The sequence below is a fragment of the Gadus morhua genome, chromosome 23 (genome assembly GCF_902167405.1).
Source record: "Gadus morhua chromosome 23, gadMor3.0, whole genome shotgun sequence".
Lineage (NCBI taxonomy): Eukaryota > Metazoa > Chordata > Actinopteri > Gadiformes > Gadidae > Gadus > Gadus morhua.
Genome location: NC_044070.1, coordinates 7937048 through 7951511, shown reverse-complemented (window position 1 = coordinate 7951511; position 14464 = coordinate 7937048). Strand labels below are relative to the sequence as shown.

The following is a 14464-nucleotide window of genomic DNA, read 5'->3' as shown; positions in this document are numbered from 1 at the left end:
CAACATATTGGATCTGATGCAATCCATCATGGCTGTCATTAGTGATGAAATAACAATGTTTGCCTAAGGGTATGTGTGGGTGCATATTAGTACATGTCTGATGTGTGTGTGTGTGTGTGTGTGTGTGTGTGTGTGTGTGTGTGTGTGTGTGTGTGTGTGTGTGTGTGTGTGTGTGTGTGTGTGTGTGTGTGTGTGTGTATGTGTCATATTTAAATCATGATTTGATATATATTCATCCTTAATATATTACAACAACCTTTAAGTTATGTTTAAATCATTATAAATCAAGCAACCGACTAAATCCTTCAATCAATTATCAATGAAATACATAATTGATCAGGTCAACGTAACGTTATTGAGCGTGTCATTGTAGAAGGTCATTCCCCATCATCGTGTTGAAGTGGCCAAAGCTCATAAACGAATCAAGCACATATTATTTCCCTCCCACGATGCATATGACGCGATTAACATTTCCACAACCTTTACCAATGATGACCAATATGGCTGCCAACCTTTCTTCACCCTCACGCCTCAAAAGTTCGCGTCTGTAGTTGGTTTACCCCATATCTAAAGCAATTAGTGGTGCAGAATTCATCCATGGGCTGGATTCAACTGGCAGCCATCTTGTAGAATCAAGGTAGTGTAGAAAAATAATGCCAATCAGGCCAGGTTAAAGCTGTAAGGTTATTGTGAATGTATGTATTATTTGTTTTAGTATTAGTAGTACCTTAACATACTTGACGTGAGTTTAAGTGAAATGTAATTTTACTTTAATTCAAAACTTTAAACAGCTTAATTTTGAATTATTAACGGTTTGATTTTCAGGTGTAAAATTAATTCAATCAAAATGAATCTAATTAGAAATATTTAAATCAGAGAAAAGCATTACATATAATAATAACCATTTTACCAAATTACCATTTGACAGAAACCTAAAGGGTATTTTAGCACATCAAATGTGTAATCTTTGATAAACAAGGTCTGAATTATAAAAAAATACTGACGGTTTTATCGCGCCTGTCACACGAAGGAAGGCAACTTTCAACCTCTCACACGTACACACACTCTCACACACACACACACACACACACACACACACACACACACACACACACACACACACACACACACACACACACACACACATTCACACCCCCCCTCAACCCCCACAATAGCAATTACACATATCGCCTGTGAAGATCAAATGCACAATAGATAGAGGGGGCTTTGTTTTGATGACAGACCAGTCAAGGGGAGATTTACTGTTTTGCTTGACATCTCTTGGGATTTCTCTTGGGAAAATCAAGAATCTCTGAATTCTTGATCCACCCAAACACACTGGTAACACTCTCAATATAGTGAGGAGACAAAACAATTTTCATGTTCAAAATTAGGCAAACAAGGCATTTCAAATGTTGGTCGTGAAGAGAGAGCACAATAGCTTCTCTGAACATCAACATGAAAAGCGACAATCATATTGACTTACTGTATCAAGTATTTATTTAGCAAAGGCCTTTATCGAAGAGGCCTCCCAATGAATTCGGATACATGTCATTCAGGTAGGGGTTAGGAAGCCTAGAAGTTACGATGTCGACATTGGCGTCCAAACCCAGTACCTTACAGCTTGTAGTAAAACATCCCTAGCCACTAGACCACCTTGCTCAGGTACTGGGATGAAATAATGTGAGAGAATAAATCACAGAGTTGGAGGAGACGGATTGAACAAGGTGAGTGATACTGACTGTCTGGAATCATTTGTTAGTTAGTAGTTGGTTTTCAGATTAAAAAGAAAAAAAGAGAAGAGAAGACATGATAAGCATTAATCGAGCTACCAACAAACTTTACTTACAATTGAATCTTTCCAGTTGAGTTTGTTGATTTCAAACGTTTGTCATGTGCCTTATTTTACCTGATGAGTAGCTCTTGTGGATTAGGCCGTTGGCGGAGCCGGGTTTGACGAACAGCGCGTTGTCCTGAGCGGTGGACTGGTGGTTCAGGATTATCTCGTTCAGTTTCTCCTGTATACTGGCAAAGTCCTGAGAAGCCTTTCTAACCTGTGTGGAAGTGGAATGGGAGAAGAGTGGGTTGGAAGGCCATTACACAAGTGCAATGATTTGTTGCTTCCTTGTCAAACACAAAGTATGGAGAGGGCATCTTACACTTTTTGAGAAGGCCTCAAAAGCCTTGGCGTCTTCCTGCACAGACTCCTTACTGCCCTTCTGGGCCTTCCGGTCCTGGTACCCTCTGTAGGTCCTCTGGATCGTCAGGGCTGCCTGCTCCTCCTCCAGCCTCTCCTTCTCTGCGTCTCCCTCCTTCTTACACTCGAGCTCCACGTCGGTAACGTCAATCGCGTCCTGCTGGGCCCCCTTATCGCCGTTTGTAACTCCTTCTCCTTCAGGGTCTTGTGAAAGGGCTGCCTCTTGGCCCTCTTGCCCCTTGGTCTCTTTCTCTGCCTTCATCTTCTTACGTTCCCGATGGCCTCTGAAGTTGCTTTGGATGACCGTGGCGGCCTTCACTTCGTCTTCACCCCCCTGGAACTCTGCGGCAAAGTCTGGAGGCGGAGGCAGTTCCTCTTCCTGTGCGGTGGTCTCCCCTTCTGCCGGTGCTGGGGGAACGCCGTTTGAGGTCTGGTTCTTCTTGGGTAGTTTCCCTTCTTCCTGCAGCCTCTTGCGTTCTTTGTGGCCCCGGAAGTTGCTCTGGATGACCACGGCTGCCCTGGCCTCGTCCGGGTCCTCCAACTGCACATCAACCTCTGAGACGTCTACTGGAGTGGACGCCTCTTCTTCTTTGGCTGCAGTTGAGGCTTCTTCTTTGGTTGTGTCTTCGCTGGGGGCGTCCCCCGTTTCCGACGGGGCCTTCTCCTCTTTTTTCTTCCGGGCCGGGATTTTTCCCTCCTCCTCCAGCCTCTTCCTCTCCCGGTGGCCCCTGAAGTTACTCTGAATGACAGTGGCCGCCTTGGTCTCCTCCTCAACACTGACGTCACCTCCCTCTTCAGCGCTCCCGTCTTCCTTTGGCACCTCCTCATCCACGGCCGACTGCTCTTTCTCCATCTCCTCCTCGCCCACGACGGTACTCACCTCGTCGTCCTCCTCCTCCTCCGCCACCTGTGTGTGGTCACTGTCCTCATTGTCCTCCGCCTCCACAGTGTTCTCGTCCTCCTCCTCCTCCGCTCCCTTTGCACCATCCGTCTCTCCCTCGGTGCCCTCTACTTCCCCCTCCTTTTTGCCACCATCGTTCCCCTCTGCCAGCACCTCCAGGGCGGCTGATCCCTCCCCCTGACCCTCGCCGGCGGTCCCGTCTCCGGCCGCGGTCTTATTGCGCCCCTTGAACTTCTTCCTCTCTTTGTACCCGCGGTAGTTACTCTGGAGGACCACGGCGGCTTTGGCCTGTTCCTCCTCTTCAGTCAGCGAGCCGCCGGGCACAGCGGGGGCACTGCCGTCCGACCCCTCTTTCGTCTCGGCTTCGCCCGCCGCGTCCTCGTTCTGTTCCGCGGCCGTCTCCTCCTTCTGCTGCTCCTCCTCCTCCTTTTCTTTGAGAGATGCTTCTTCCTGCTCCTTGGCCTTGGCCTCCCTAGAAAGGACCAAGCCACAGGGTTTCAAATGGTCACTTTGTTCCCAGTCAAGGTTTTGGTACAGAATATAAAAAAATGGCTCATTGAATATCGATTGTGTACAACGTTATAGTAATAAACAGAAAAGAACAGTTCAAGCATTTCTTTCTATCATATCCCTCTCACTTCTTCCGTTGTAAGCTCTTCCTGTCCCGATGCCCTCGGTACCGGGCCTGGATCTTGGTGGCTGCTAGGTTCTTCTCGTCAATGAGCGCCTTGTACTTCTTCTTTGCCAGGTAGCCTCTGCAAACTGACGAGAAATATGACCAACAAAACCGTGAACAACACATACGTATACAGATGTGGCCGCTTATGGGTGCGCAGCATTTAAAAGTCCTGACAAGCATTGCTAGGATGCTAGGGCTAATGCTGGCTAGGGCTAGCCCAGCACTGCCAATGCTTATGTTGATGTATGGCAGTGCAACCTGTGTTGCACAGGGAGGGAATGTTGTTGTCCATACCCGCCTGAAACTTGGTAATGAAGGCCTCCAGCTGGGCCTGGGTTTTGGCGCCCACAGCCTTCTTGCGACCTTGATATCCTCGGTAAGCTGAGAAGTTTATAGTAAAAATAATATATACATAATGCAATGCAACATTTGTATTGTTAATAAATAAAAAAGGGTGAGTGTAGTTAAGGTAAATAGTACAAATAAATACTAATGCTATAAATAATGCACATTCAATTTATTCATATTAATGTGAGGGGCCGGGCCACGTTTGGTAAAAGACAGTTCAATATAATTGTATTAAAATGGACACAATACAAGCTTAATGTGAGCTTCTGTAAGTTGATCCACGGTACTGACCAGACTGCAGGACCAGGGCGCTCTGCTCCCGCTTGGCCAGGATTCTCTGGTACCTCTTGGCCCCCAGCCAGCCCCGGACGCAAGCCTGGACCAGAACGATCCGGTTCGAGGCCCGCTGGACCACCAGGTTTAGGTGTTCAACGTGGAAATATTTGAGGAACACCTAGAGAAACCGGATCCCAAAAAATATGAACATGATTCTACATCGACATCTACATCTAATTCTACATCTACATGATTTGCAAAATAAATACATAAAAATGTATCACGTTTTGTTTTGTTGATTAAACTAATCAATACACTTACATGATTTTAAAAAATCAATGTCATCCGTAGTGATTAATGATGCCAATTCAGAACATTAGCTTCAGTAACAGGACTAATGAGCTTGTGTCCTGACACTACATGTTGGAGCGGGGGGTCCTTACCTTAGTCTTCCCCATGGCCCAGTTCTCCAGCTTGGCCTTCTCCAGGATGGCAGTGCAGCTCTCTGGAGTGGCGGCTGGCTCTTCATTGGCACGGAACGCCAGGATGCTGTACCTGTACGAATCAAGAAGAAGGAAAGGATCGGCATTGTATATCAAATGGATATCATATTTGATCATATTTATCATCATATTTTCTGTATAGGCTATATATACATACAGATATATACGTTGTATATATATTTAATATTTACAATGTAATTTGTGTAATATTTGTATAAAAACATAAAGTTATATATAAAGTTGTGTAGGGTAGCTATATGCTTTTAAGCAGCCAGTTAGCTAACCTACATTTAAAAGTAGCCGGCTAGCTAACCTCGTGACGAAATTGGCAAAGAGGATTCGGTGGGAGTAGCCCTGTCTACGGATCTTGGCAGTTTCCAGAACCCCGGTGTAGCGCAGTTGGACCACGACCTTCTCTTGGTCAAACCTGTGGGCCTGGCGGTCGTTGTTGGGCTTGATACAGCGCACAAAGTGGGGCTGGCCGGACACCATCTTGGAGAGCAGGTCCATCAGGGAGTACTAGAAAATAATGTATGTTGGGGTTTTGACAACTTGAGGCTGTGTCATCAAGATTTGCCAAAATCTCATGTCTTTTTAAGCTAGTTCCATGCTATGTACCATAATGGATTTCTAGCCATTTTCTTTTCAGATCCATAACATAGCCATTTACGGGATTATTCCAGTCTGCCATGGTTTGAAACAGAAACCTGAGTGGCACAAGCTGTAGAGAGTGACATAACACTCACACAACACACAAGAACCCAAAGACACAGCACCCCACTTGGTTCCTGAAAGGCTGAAAGTTATGCTGGTGACAACAGCAGGCTGTATTTCACCAGAGGGGGCACTGTTGCCCCTGTTGGATTTCAGTGAGGTGGATTTCAGTCTTTAACTAAATAATGTCTCACTCTGAAATAGGAGGAGACGGTCTGGGTCCTCATGTTGGTGGTCTCCCTCGGGTGGTGGGTGGCTTCTCCTGAGTCTCCCTGATGACAAGAAAAACCCATTAATAAGTTCTAAATGCTATATTAATAATAACTAAATTACCCCAACAATTATAACAGAAAAAACGGTTGATTATACACGCGGGCCTTTATATGTATGATTAAGACTCTTTTGAAAGGAACAATTATAGGGGAACTTAATTCATGAGCTATGGTGCTCGACTGTATCAGCCTTAAAGGTAGAGGGTTTGATTCTTGATATGTTCACAGACTACCTGTAGGTCTCTTTAAGCAAGATAGGCCTTCCCTGCTCGTGACATGAATCTGAATTCCCTGTATGTCGCTCTGGATAAAAGCATCTGACAAATAGTAAATTACAGCTAATTATTGCTTCGTAGCAATGTCATTTTTCGATGTTACATGCAGCACAGTTTGTTATTTATGAATTAGGGGTTATCGGTTATGGTTGGGTGGACGGCCTTTGCCATTACTTTTGAACAACAAGTATTTCTTCAAATAAAACTAGCTACATGTTTTGTCAATGAACTCAACCGTAAATCATCTTGTGTCTCGACCAACCAGTTTCTCTGATGATCGTTTGAAAGTGACAATTCACCTTGATGTCTTAGGCCTTATTTCCATTTAGATACTTATACCAGCGTTTGATCAAAGCGTCTGATCTATTAATATGATTTCTTGTCTGTGTATGTACCGAGGCGTCGGGGGACTGAGAGAGCAAGCGCTTGTTTTCAGACGTGAGTGTTAATTTCCAAGAAGGCTGCAAAAGAAACGCATAAAATGCATAAACGACAAGAGATTCAACAGTCAAATTGATATTCTAATCGATTCAATTATATTATATTCTACTCTACGCTACTCTACTTTATGCACTGCTCTACTCTATTGTACCGTATTCTACTTGATGTAAATTTAAATACTCACCAAATAGTAATAACACTAGTAATAATGACTAACTAAACAATGCTAGATTACAAGTTAAAATGATGCAGCATTACTTAAAACTATAAGTACAGAGGGTTGAATACTCTTATATACTATGTATTCTATGCACAACTCTACATTGAGCCAAAACACATTTTTCTAGATGTTTATAGGAACTTTGAATTGTTCAAGGGGCTTTTTTGCAAGGGTGCTCCTAAATATACAGAATTATGTTAATATATTCACAAACTTCAAATATAAACGCTGATTTCTATTTCACTACTTTCTTTTGCTTTTAGATGAACAAATTGAGTCCCTGATTCAGCCGGGAGTGCATTGTTGGATTGCGATCATAATTACGGTGCTACAGGCTCTTGATATGGCTCTCTTTGAAGCCAACAAACACAGCTGATTTCTCAACCTTTGGTGTCAATATTGAGGATGTAAAAACCTTTCCTCAGCATTTGATTAAGTTAGCTACCTGAAGCTAAAGAAAAGCGGGTGGCATTAGCATAAAAACATTTCTACGACCGAATGAATCCATTAAGAGTGACAGTGCGAAGGTTCAATTAACGTGTTGATTAACACATGAAAGTAACTCCACCACCACTCTGCTTGCTGGACCATTTGCATATCAGGATGTACAGTATTTGATGCCTGAAAGGCTACTGCAAGCTAGAGTGTAACTAAGCAGGTTGCTAAGACACTTAACCACATGCTAACAGGTTGTTCCTATCCACACTGCCGTTCACACTAACGATCTGGATTTTCTCCCTAAGTACAAATTATAAGGGAGAATATGTTAATTGGAACTGCAAGGGACACAAGGCAAGACTGTTGTTACCGTTACCTCATTGTAAAACACAAGCCCCATCTTCATGGAAAACAGAGGTTCAGAAAAGGAGGGAAAGAATAAAAGAAGAATTTCAAGCCTCGACTCGACTCTGGACTACAACAGACTAGAGCATATTCCCGTACCACATGTTCTGTGTTTACCTTGGCATTTTTTGTTAAAGTTGTGGGTAGGTTAAACTTGCATTGAATATGTAGGTAACAGCAAATAAGTAAGTAAAAAACACAACGCAATCTTACAACATACAAACTCTATAGAAAATCGTACTAGCAAACAAAGAAGCTAGCGATAAGGGAAGAAAAGACGAGCGGTGTGTTTTCAAGGAGCCAAAGGGTAGTTATCCGTATGAACTAGGGTCATAGGCACACAGCCACACAGCTCTGGGATCAATGCCCACAGCCTAATTGTAGGTGTGCTTGAGCAAGATGCATTGGAGGAAACCGCGAATCATATCAGAGGCTCAGAGCAGTGGGCCCACCTTGGTGAAGTTCATGGTGCGGTTCGGGGTACGGGGTGCTTGCATCAGGAGAGCACCTTTCCCCTTGGTGTGGGCCAGGTTACCTAGGAAACAAACCCAACCACACACAAGATGGATGAAAATCAGCATACACAAATTCATGTAAACGAGCACAAACATTGTGCTCGTGAGTCACCGTGGGTGAAGTTGAAGATTTCGACTTATGCAAATATAGTGCTCTACTAATCCCAGTTTCGGGAGTCACAGCAGTCCAGGAGTACAGTCGTAGAAATGATAAAGAGAAAATACATTTAACATGGGCGCATACTAAAGTAATTCAAAATTGGAAAAATGTCGGCACAAGATTGTGTTTCGATAAATGTAGTTAGTGAGCGCGTGATGTAACCTGTTTTGGTGAGGGGGTGGGTGACCAGTTTGCTAATGAGAAGGTTCTCTGAAGACCGAAGGAGCAGAACGATGTCCGCTGGCAGCATGTCGCGGTTCTTAGCCAGGAACCCGCTGGCGTTGTAGATCACCTGGGAGGGCAAAGGTCAACAAAAACAATGCAACCATGTTCACCCAATGCCCTTCGACATCCTGCGCATACACCGTTTTGAATAAAAGAGTGAGAGCAAGAAAGAGCGAGAGAGCAAGATACAGCGAGAGTGCGCGCGCGAGAGAGAGAGAGAGAGAGAGAGACACAGACAGACAGACAGACAGACAGACAGACAGACAGACAGACAGACAGACAGACAGACAGACAGACAGACAGACAGACAGACAGACAGACAGACAGACAGACAGACAGACAGAGACAAGTAGACAGACATACAGGTAGCCGGACAGATCAATCACCTTTCCGGCATAGTGGTTGATCCCGAAGCCAAGGTCCACCCTCATGGGTCTCCAGAAGTGTTTGGATTTCAGATTAACTTCAAATTTCTCTACAAAGCAAGGAATCAGAGAGTTACACACACAGGGCCAACTGGTTGGTCGGTTAGGGGTCCTAGCCACGAGGGTCTGGTCTCTGGTCGGGGATAATACTGCATGCTTCTGGTCTCTGGTTGGGGGGCTTACCTACGAGGTTCTGGCCTCTGGTTGGGGGGCTTACCTACGAGGTTCTGGTCTCTGTTTGGGGGGCTTACCTACGAGGTTCTGGTCTCAGTGGCATTACTCAGTAGGGTCTGATATGAGGCATGGTGGGTGTTCTGGGGGTTGTCTTACCTACGACAGTCTGCTATGTGGCCTAGTGGGGGGTCGGTGGCCTGGGGGGGGTCTTACCTACGAGGGTCTGGTCGTTGGCCTGGTGGGGGTCTTACCTACGAGGGTCTGGTCGGTGGTCTGGTGGGGGTCTTACGTACGAGGGTCTGGTCGGTGGCCTGGTGGGGGTCTTACCTACGAGGGTCTGGTCGGTGGCCTGGTGGGGGTCTGGTGGGGGTCTTACCTACGAGGGTCTGGTCGGTGGCCTGGTGGGGGTCTTACCTACGAGAGTCTGGTCGGTGGCCTGGGGGAAGCGGCTCTCCTCGTCCAGCAGGGACAGCAGGCCCATGGGCTTCTGGAGGAACATGTCCAGCAGGGGCCGGTTGTCTTCGTACTCGATCATCCGCACGTCCACCTCCTCGTTCAGGTATTCGTCCTGGGGTTAGAGTTTGGGGGGGGGGGGGGGGTATTGGGTGAAGGCATGGTGGAAAGGGTAGGCAAAGGATCTTAAATTCCATCCTGCGTTGTATGTCGTATTTCGCACCGATTTTATGAGTATTTGTATTTGAATATATTTGAATGTCTGTAAGAGGTGTTCTTGCTTTTCTTCAACAGAGAGCGAGTTTATTGTTTTGCTGCTGATTCTTATTCTATACTTGTTGTTACTTGTAGCACATTTCTTGATAATGTCGAAGTAAAGGAGCAGGAAAGAATATGATTTATAGTCAGTGGACAGAACCGCCGGAAAAAACAGCACAGGCCAAAGTTAAAGTAGGACACACACACGCGCACACACACACAAACATACACACACACACACACGCACATACACAAACACACAGACAAGCACACACACACGAGCACACACACACACACACACACACACACACACACACACATACACAACACACAGACAAGCACACACACACGACCACACACACACAAGCACATGCACACGCACACACACACACACACACACACACACACACACACACACACACACACACACACACACACACACACACACACACAGAGCCTCATACTTTTCCGTGAGGTATGCTGACCACATGAGGCTAACAGAAGCTGAAGGTCTTCCTCTGAGTCAGCAACGTTACGGGTCAGAGGAAAACTCAACATGAAACCAACAACAGCAAAACGGATCTCCCTGACCCATGAAACACTTTAACAGCGCTGAACAGAAACCCTAGAAACACGACCCATGGAGAGATATGAACACACCGTTTGATGCAGATCCACAGGCATAATAACATCAACACCCCCAAACCACATCAATTAATCACGTTGAAATCTTGGGACAAGCAGGCGTGATTAGGAGTTTAACGTTATCCATATCGTCTGCATAGACACTTCAACTTTCCTCGCATAATCGAGATGATTACATGATTCTGCATAAGTGTCTGCAAAGGACTGCTGGAGAATTGTAGAGAACTTTTGAGAAGTTTCATAAAATCTTGAGAAGTTTAGCGTACACCGGAGAGTTCCGCGACTCTCTCTCCCGAAGGTCCCAAAGGGTAGCGCCCATTCCCGCTGCAACAACAACATCCGTCCGTCCGAAGTCCAACCCATCACCGAGAGTGAGTGGCTGTCTATGCAGTCATGCTTTACATTATTCCCCTCCCGCTCCCAACCAATCATGACTTATGATGTCTCTCCGCCGTCTGATGGATGACAGCGGCGCCGTCCCCCCCCCCCAGAGCCCGACCCCGCTACTGTATTCCTGGGCAGCGTGCCAGAAGGTTCCTGGGGGGAGCTGCCGGTCCGACGCCGACTGTCTCCAGCTCCTAATTGACCCTCTTCGCCGAGTGATGTATCGTGCTGTAGCGCGTGGGCGGGGACCCCGTCGTTTAACACCACAACCAAAGGGCCCCTGAGGGGCCCTCCAGAGCAGGGGCCGGGCCGAATGGACCCGTGAGACCATGGCACTCCGCGGCAGCCCCCTTAAGGCTACCCCGTGGATAAAACCAACGGACGATGTAGCCTGACCCCCACACTCTCGGATGGATACTGTAGGATCAATAGGTCTAATTAGTGAAGCTTCAGCTTGACGCTCTGTTTTCCCTTCAACGCATACCTCATCCAATATCCACAAAAGTAATCCACCGGACCACGACGTGATGTATGATTAGAGATAAGAGATAGAAAGAGAACGAGAGGGAGAGAGATCAAAAAACTGTCATACCGGTAGTTAAAACAATTAAGTTCCTGTCACACTTCAAAATAAAGTAACTAAATGTGCGCATACACCAAAAATATTGCAAGTGAATTGCAAAATAAAATTCTATATATTCGAAATTAACGCCATTAACTATTATCGTAAAATACTGTTATCGTAAAATCTGTACTTAAATAAAGCGAATAGGCATTTAGGCTCCTACAGATACGTTGTCGCCGTTCATACAGTAATTGGACGTGAAGCGGAGTCACTGTGTTGATATTTACATTCACTGAATGCATTTCGTCTGCTCGACTTCGACTTTTTATGCCTGTATGTGGCTTTGGATAAGCGTATCGGCTGAGCACCTACATAGTAATAAGATGAATGAATGAATGAGTGTGAATGGGTGAGCAGCGAGGCAGGAGGTCCTACCTGCTCCCAGGTGAAGATGTGCTGGTTGAAGTAGAACTGGATCTGCTCGTTGGCGATGTTGATGCACAGCTGCTCGAAGGAGTTCCTCTTGAAGTTCTCAAAGCCGAAGATGTCAAGGATCCCGATGTTGAGGCTGTTGTCCCCCTCGCTGGTGGGGGGGTGTGTGTGGAGGGGTGGAGAGGTGGAGGGATGGAGTGGTGGAGGAATGGTGGAGGTGGACGGGGTGGGGGGTTGTTGATCAGACATATTCACGTTGTTAATCAGTGCACTGTCAGATAAGGTAGATAGACAAGAAGGTCAAGCTAATATTTCACAGAGTCAATGCAGCAATTGTGCATACGTTCAATCACAACCGCTTAAATCCAGTGTAACCACGTGTCAACCAGTCACAACCAGTTGGAACCTGGTCAGAAAACAGTTCTGAAGGGCCCCCATTTTACCACCAGGTGTGAGGATGTTCAACCATGAAAAGCCATTTCAAAATCCCATCACAAGTGGGATGGTGTCCGCACACAGATGTTTAATGGATCGACTGTCTTCACCTCATTGTTCCCCTGGTGCTGGTGGCCCCCGGCCCCCTTTAAAAGGCCCCAAAGACCCCTGGACATAAGTGAGGTCCGGCCGCTCACCCGAGGGGCTCGTTGGTGCTGAGCAGGGCGTTGATGCGGTTGACGATCCAGCTGAAGAGGCGTCCGTACAGCGCCTTGCCCATGGCGTCCCGCACCTCCGTGGCCTTCTCCACCGTGTTGGGCCGTATGATGGTCTCGCCGCGCGCCACCACGCAGTGCGACGTCAGCGCCTCCTGCAGCTCATCGCAGCGGATGCACAGCAGCGACGCCACTGGGGGGAGTCAAAGGTCGAAGGTCAGCATTCGTCGTAGCATAGAACGATCGTGTGTTTAACATGGGATCGTTGAGATATGATGACGGTTATGAATTTGTCCTCGTTTCGAAGCCCCACAGAACATGTATATCCCATAATGAAGGAGGGGTGTGTCTGATTCGTCCGCTCACCGTTTTCCAGAACGGGGATGTTTGAGATCTCACTCTTGTCCGTTTGGTGTTCCGACGCCACGGCGGCAAACTCCAGGTCGCCGGAGATGAGGATGGCGGCCAGGGTGCTGTAAACACTGCCCAGCTCCTGACACACGGAAACACTTGGTTATGGATTTGATTGGTCAAATCTTTTATTGAGGGATTTATGATTATAGATAAAACCGATTATTCTCTAATTTGTATCTAACCTTGCAAATCTCTGTGTTAGTTTATCATCAGCAAAGACGGTTTAAGAATTAAACAAGCTTTGTTGACTGATGATCTCCACCAATTTATTTCCGAAATGTATATATTTTCATTTTCACATGCCAAACTTCAACAAGTAACCTCAACTGTTAAAGTTATTTCTCGTGAGAGTTAGCCAACCACAAGCGAGTGGACGGAAGCATACCTCCATCTTAACTAGCCACTTGTCACTATATTAATGGGCAGCGACTGTTTGAACACCGTTGCTCATCATCAATTCAGTCGTCCATTAGCGATGCACTCCTGAAACGCTTTGTGACTTCCACCCGTCAGGAAGACGGAGAGCCGGTCCTGTCCACGGCGCAGGGGGATGTCTGGATAAGTGTTATCGACGAGCGGATCCCAGAGGCGTGCGGATCTTCAACCCTCATTAGCATCCGCTATGCTAAGGGCTAGTTAGCATCCCACAACTGTCGCACCGGGCAACATGAAATGTTCAGCAAATGTTCATCTTTTTGGGTATTTTTTATGTTAAACTATATATTACATAATTTCATAACACCTTAATTAATTCCTTTAGTATTTGTGTGTGAGATATATGTGCATATGGTTGTTTGGGGCAGGTTACCGATTTTTTTTTGTTGCATGATTGAGTGTGTGTGTTTTTGTGTGTTTGCACATTAGTGTGTGTGTGTGTGTGTGTGTGTGTGTGTGTGTGTGTGTGTGTGTGTGTGTGTGTGTGTGTGTGTGTGTGTGTGTGTGTGTGTGTGTGTGTGTGTGTGTGTGTTTGTGTGTGTGTGTGTATGTGTGTGTGCTTCTGTGCATTTGTATAAGGGTTTCTGGGAGTGTCTGGTTGTGTCTGTTTTCCACTATCAAGGTTACACCGTGCGTTCCTGGGTGCACACAGTCGGGCCCTTGAGCCCATAATGAAACACAGCCTTCCCTACCTCCAGGGTGAATCCGATGACTTTGAAACACTGCTCCACCGCATCAAACTGCTCCTTGTAAGAGGCATTGCTGACGATGTCAGGTCCTAATTTAACATGCTCGTTGAACAGATACCTGCAGGACACAGGCAAGCAGAAAGCCCAAATAAGGTCAAGTCCAAATAAGGTCTCAGGAAGATCATTTTGAGTAGGAAATCAGGGGAAGGTGGTGTTCGCTGAAACCTACTTGGGTGTTTTGCTGTCGGAGAGCTTGTAGTGGGCAAGCTTTCTTCTTTCCGCCAGCCCCGCGTACATGTAGTAAAATATGTGGAAGTTTCTTTCTCCTCTGAAAAAAATACACGTAGTAATGCCCTAAGAATAGATACTAG

At 46.2% G+C, this 14464-nt stretch overlaps 1 protein-coding gene across 2 annotated transcripts in view; it reads right to left on the bottom strand.

Annotated features, from left to right (window-relative positions):
* The window catches only part of myo3a (myosin IIIA), a 55751-nt gene that overhangs the window by 4293 nt on the left and 36994 nt on the right, over window positions 1-14464 (bottom strand). Inside the window, exons 16-34 of one of the 2 annotated variants that reach the window (XM_030349368.1) lie at window positions 14323-14421; window positions 14097-14211; window positions 12922-13048; window positions 12538-12748; window positions 11909-12056; window positions 9583-9736; window positions 8956-9044; window positions 8507-8636; window positions 8122-8204; window positions 7641-7664; window positions 6561-6626; window positions 5813-5890; window positions 5218-5423; window positions 4845-4956; window positions 4417-4579; window positions 4072-4158; window positions 3737-3860; window positions 2160-3570; window positions 1910-2054 (exon numbers count right to left, since the gene is read on the bottom strand). In XM_030349368.1, the coding sequence (XP_030205228.1) occupies window positions 1910-2054; window positions 2160-3570; window positions 3737-3860; window positions 4072-4158; window positions 4417-4579; window positions 4845-4956; window positions 5218-5423; window positions 5813-5890; window positions 6561-6626; window positions 7641-7664; window positions 8122-8204; window positions 8507-8636; window positions 8956-9044; window positions 9583-9736; window positions 11909-12056; window positions 12538-12748; window positions 12922-13048; window positions 14097-14211; window positions 14323-14421 (3572 nt within the window). The remainder of the gene's footprint in view (window positions 1-1909; window positions 2055-2159; window positions 3571-3736; window positions 3861-4071; window positions 4159-4416; window positions 4580-4844; window positions 4957-5217; window positions 5424-5812; window positions 5891-6560; window positions 6627-7640; window positions 7665-8121; window positions 8205-8506; window positions 8637-8955; window positions 9045-9582; window positions 9737-11908; window positions 12057-12537; window positions 12749-12921; window positions 13049-14096; window positions 14212-14322; window positions 14422-14464) is intronic. The other variant, XM_030349369.1, reaches the window with a different exon arrangement.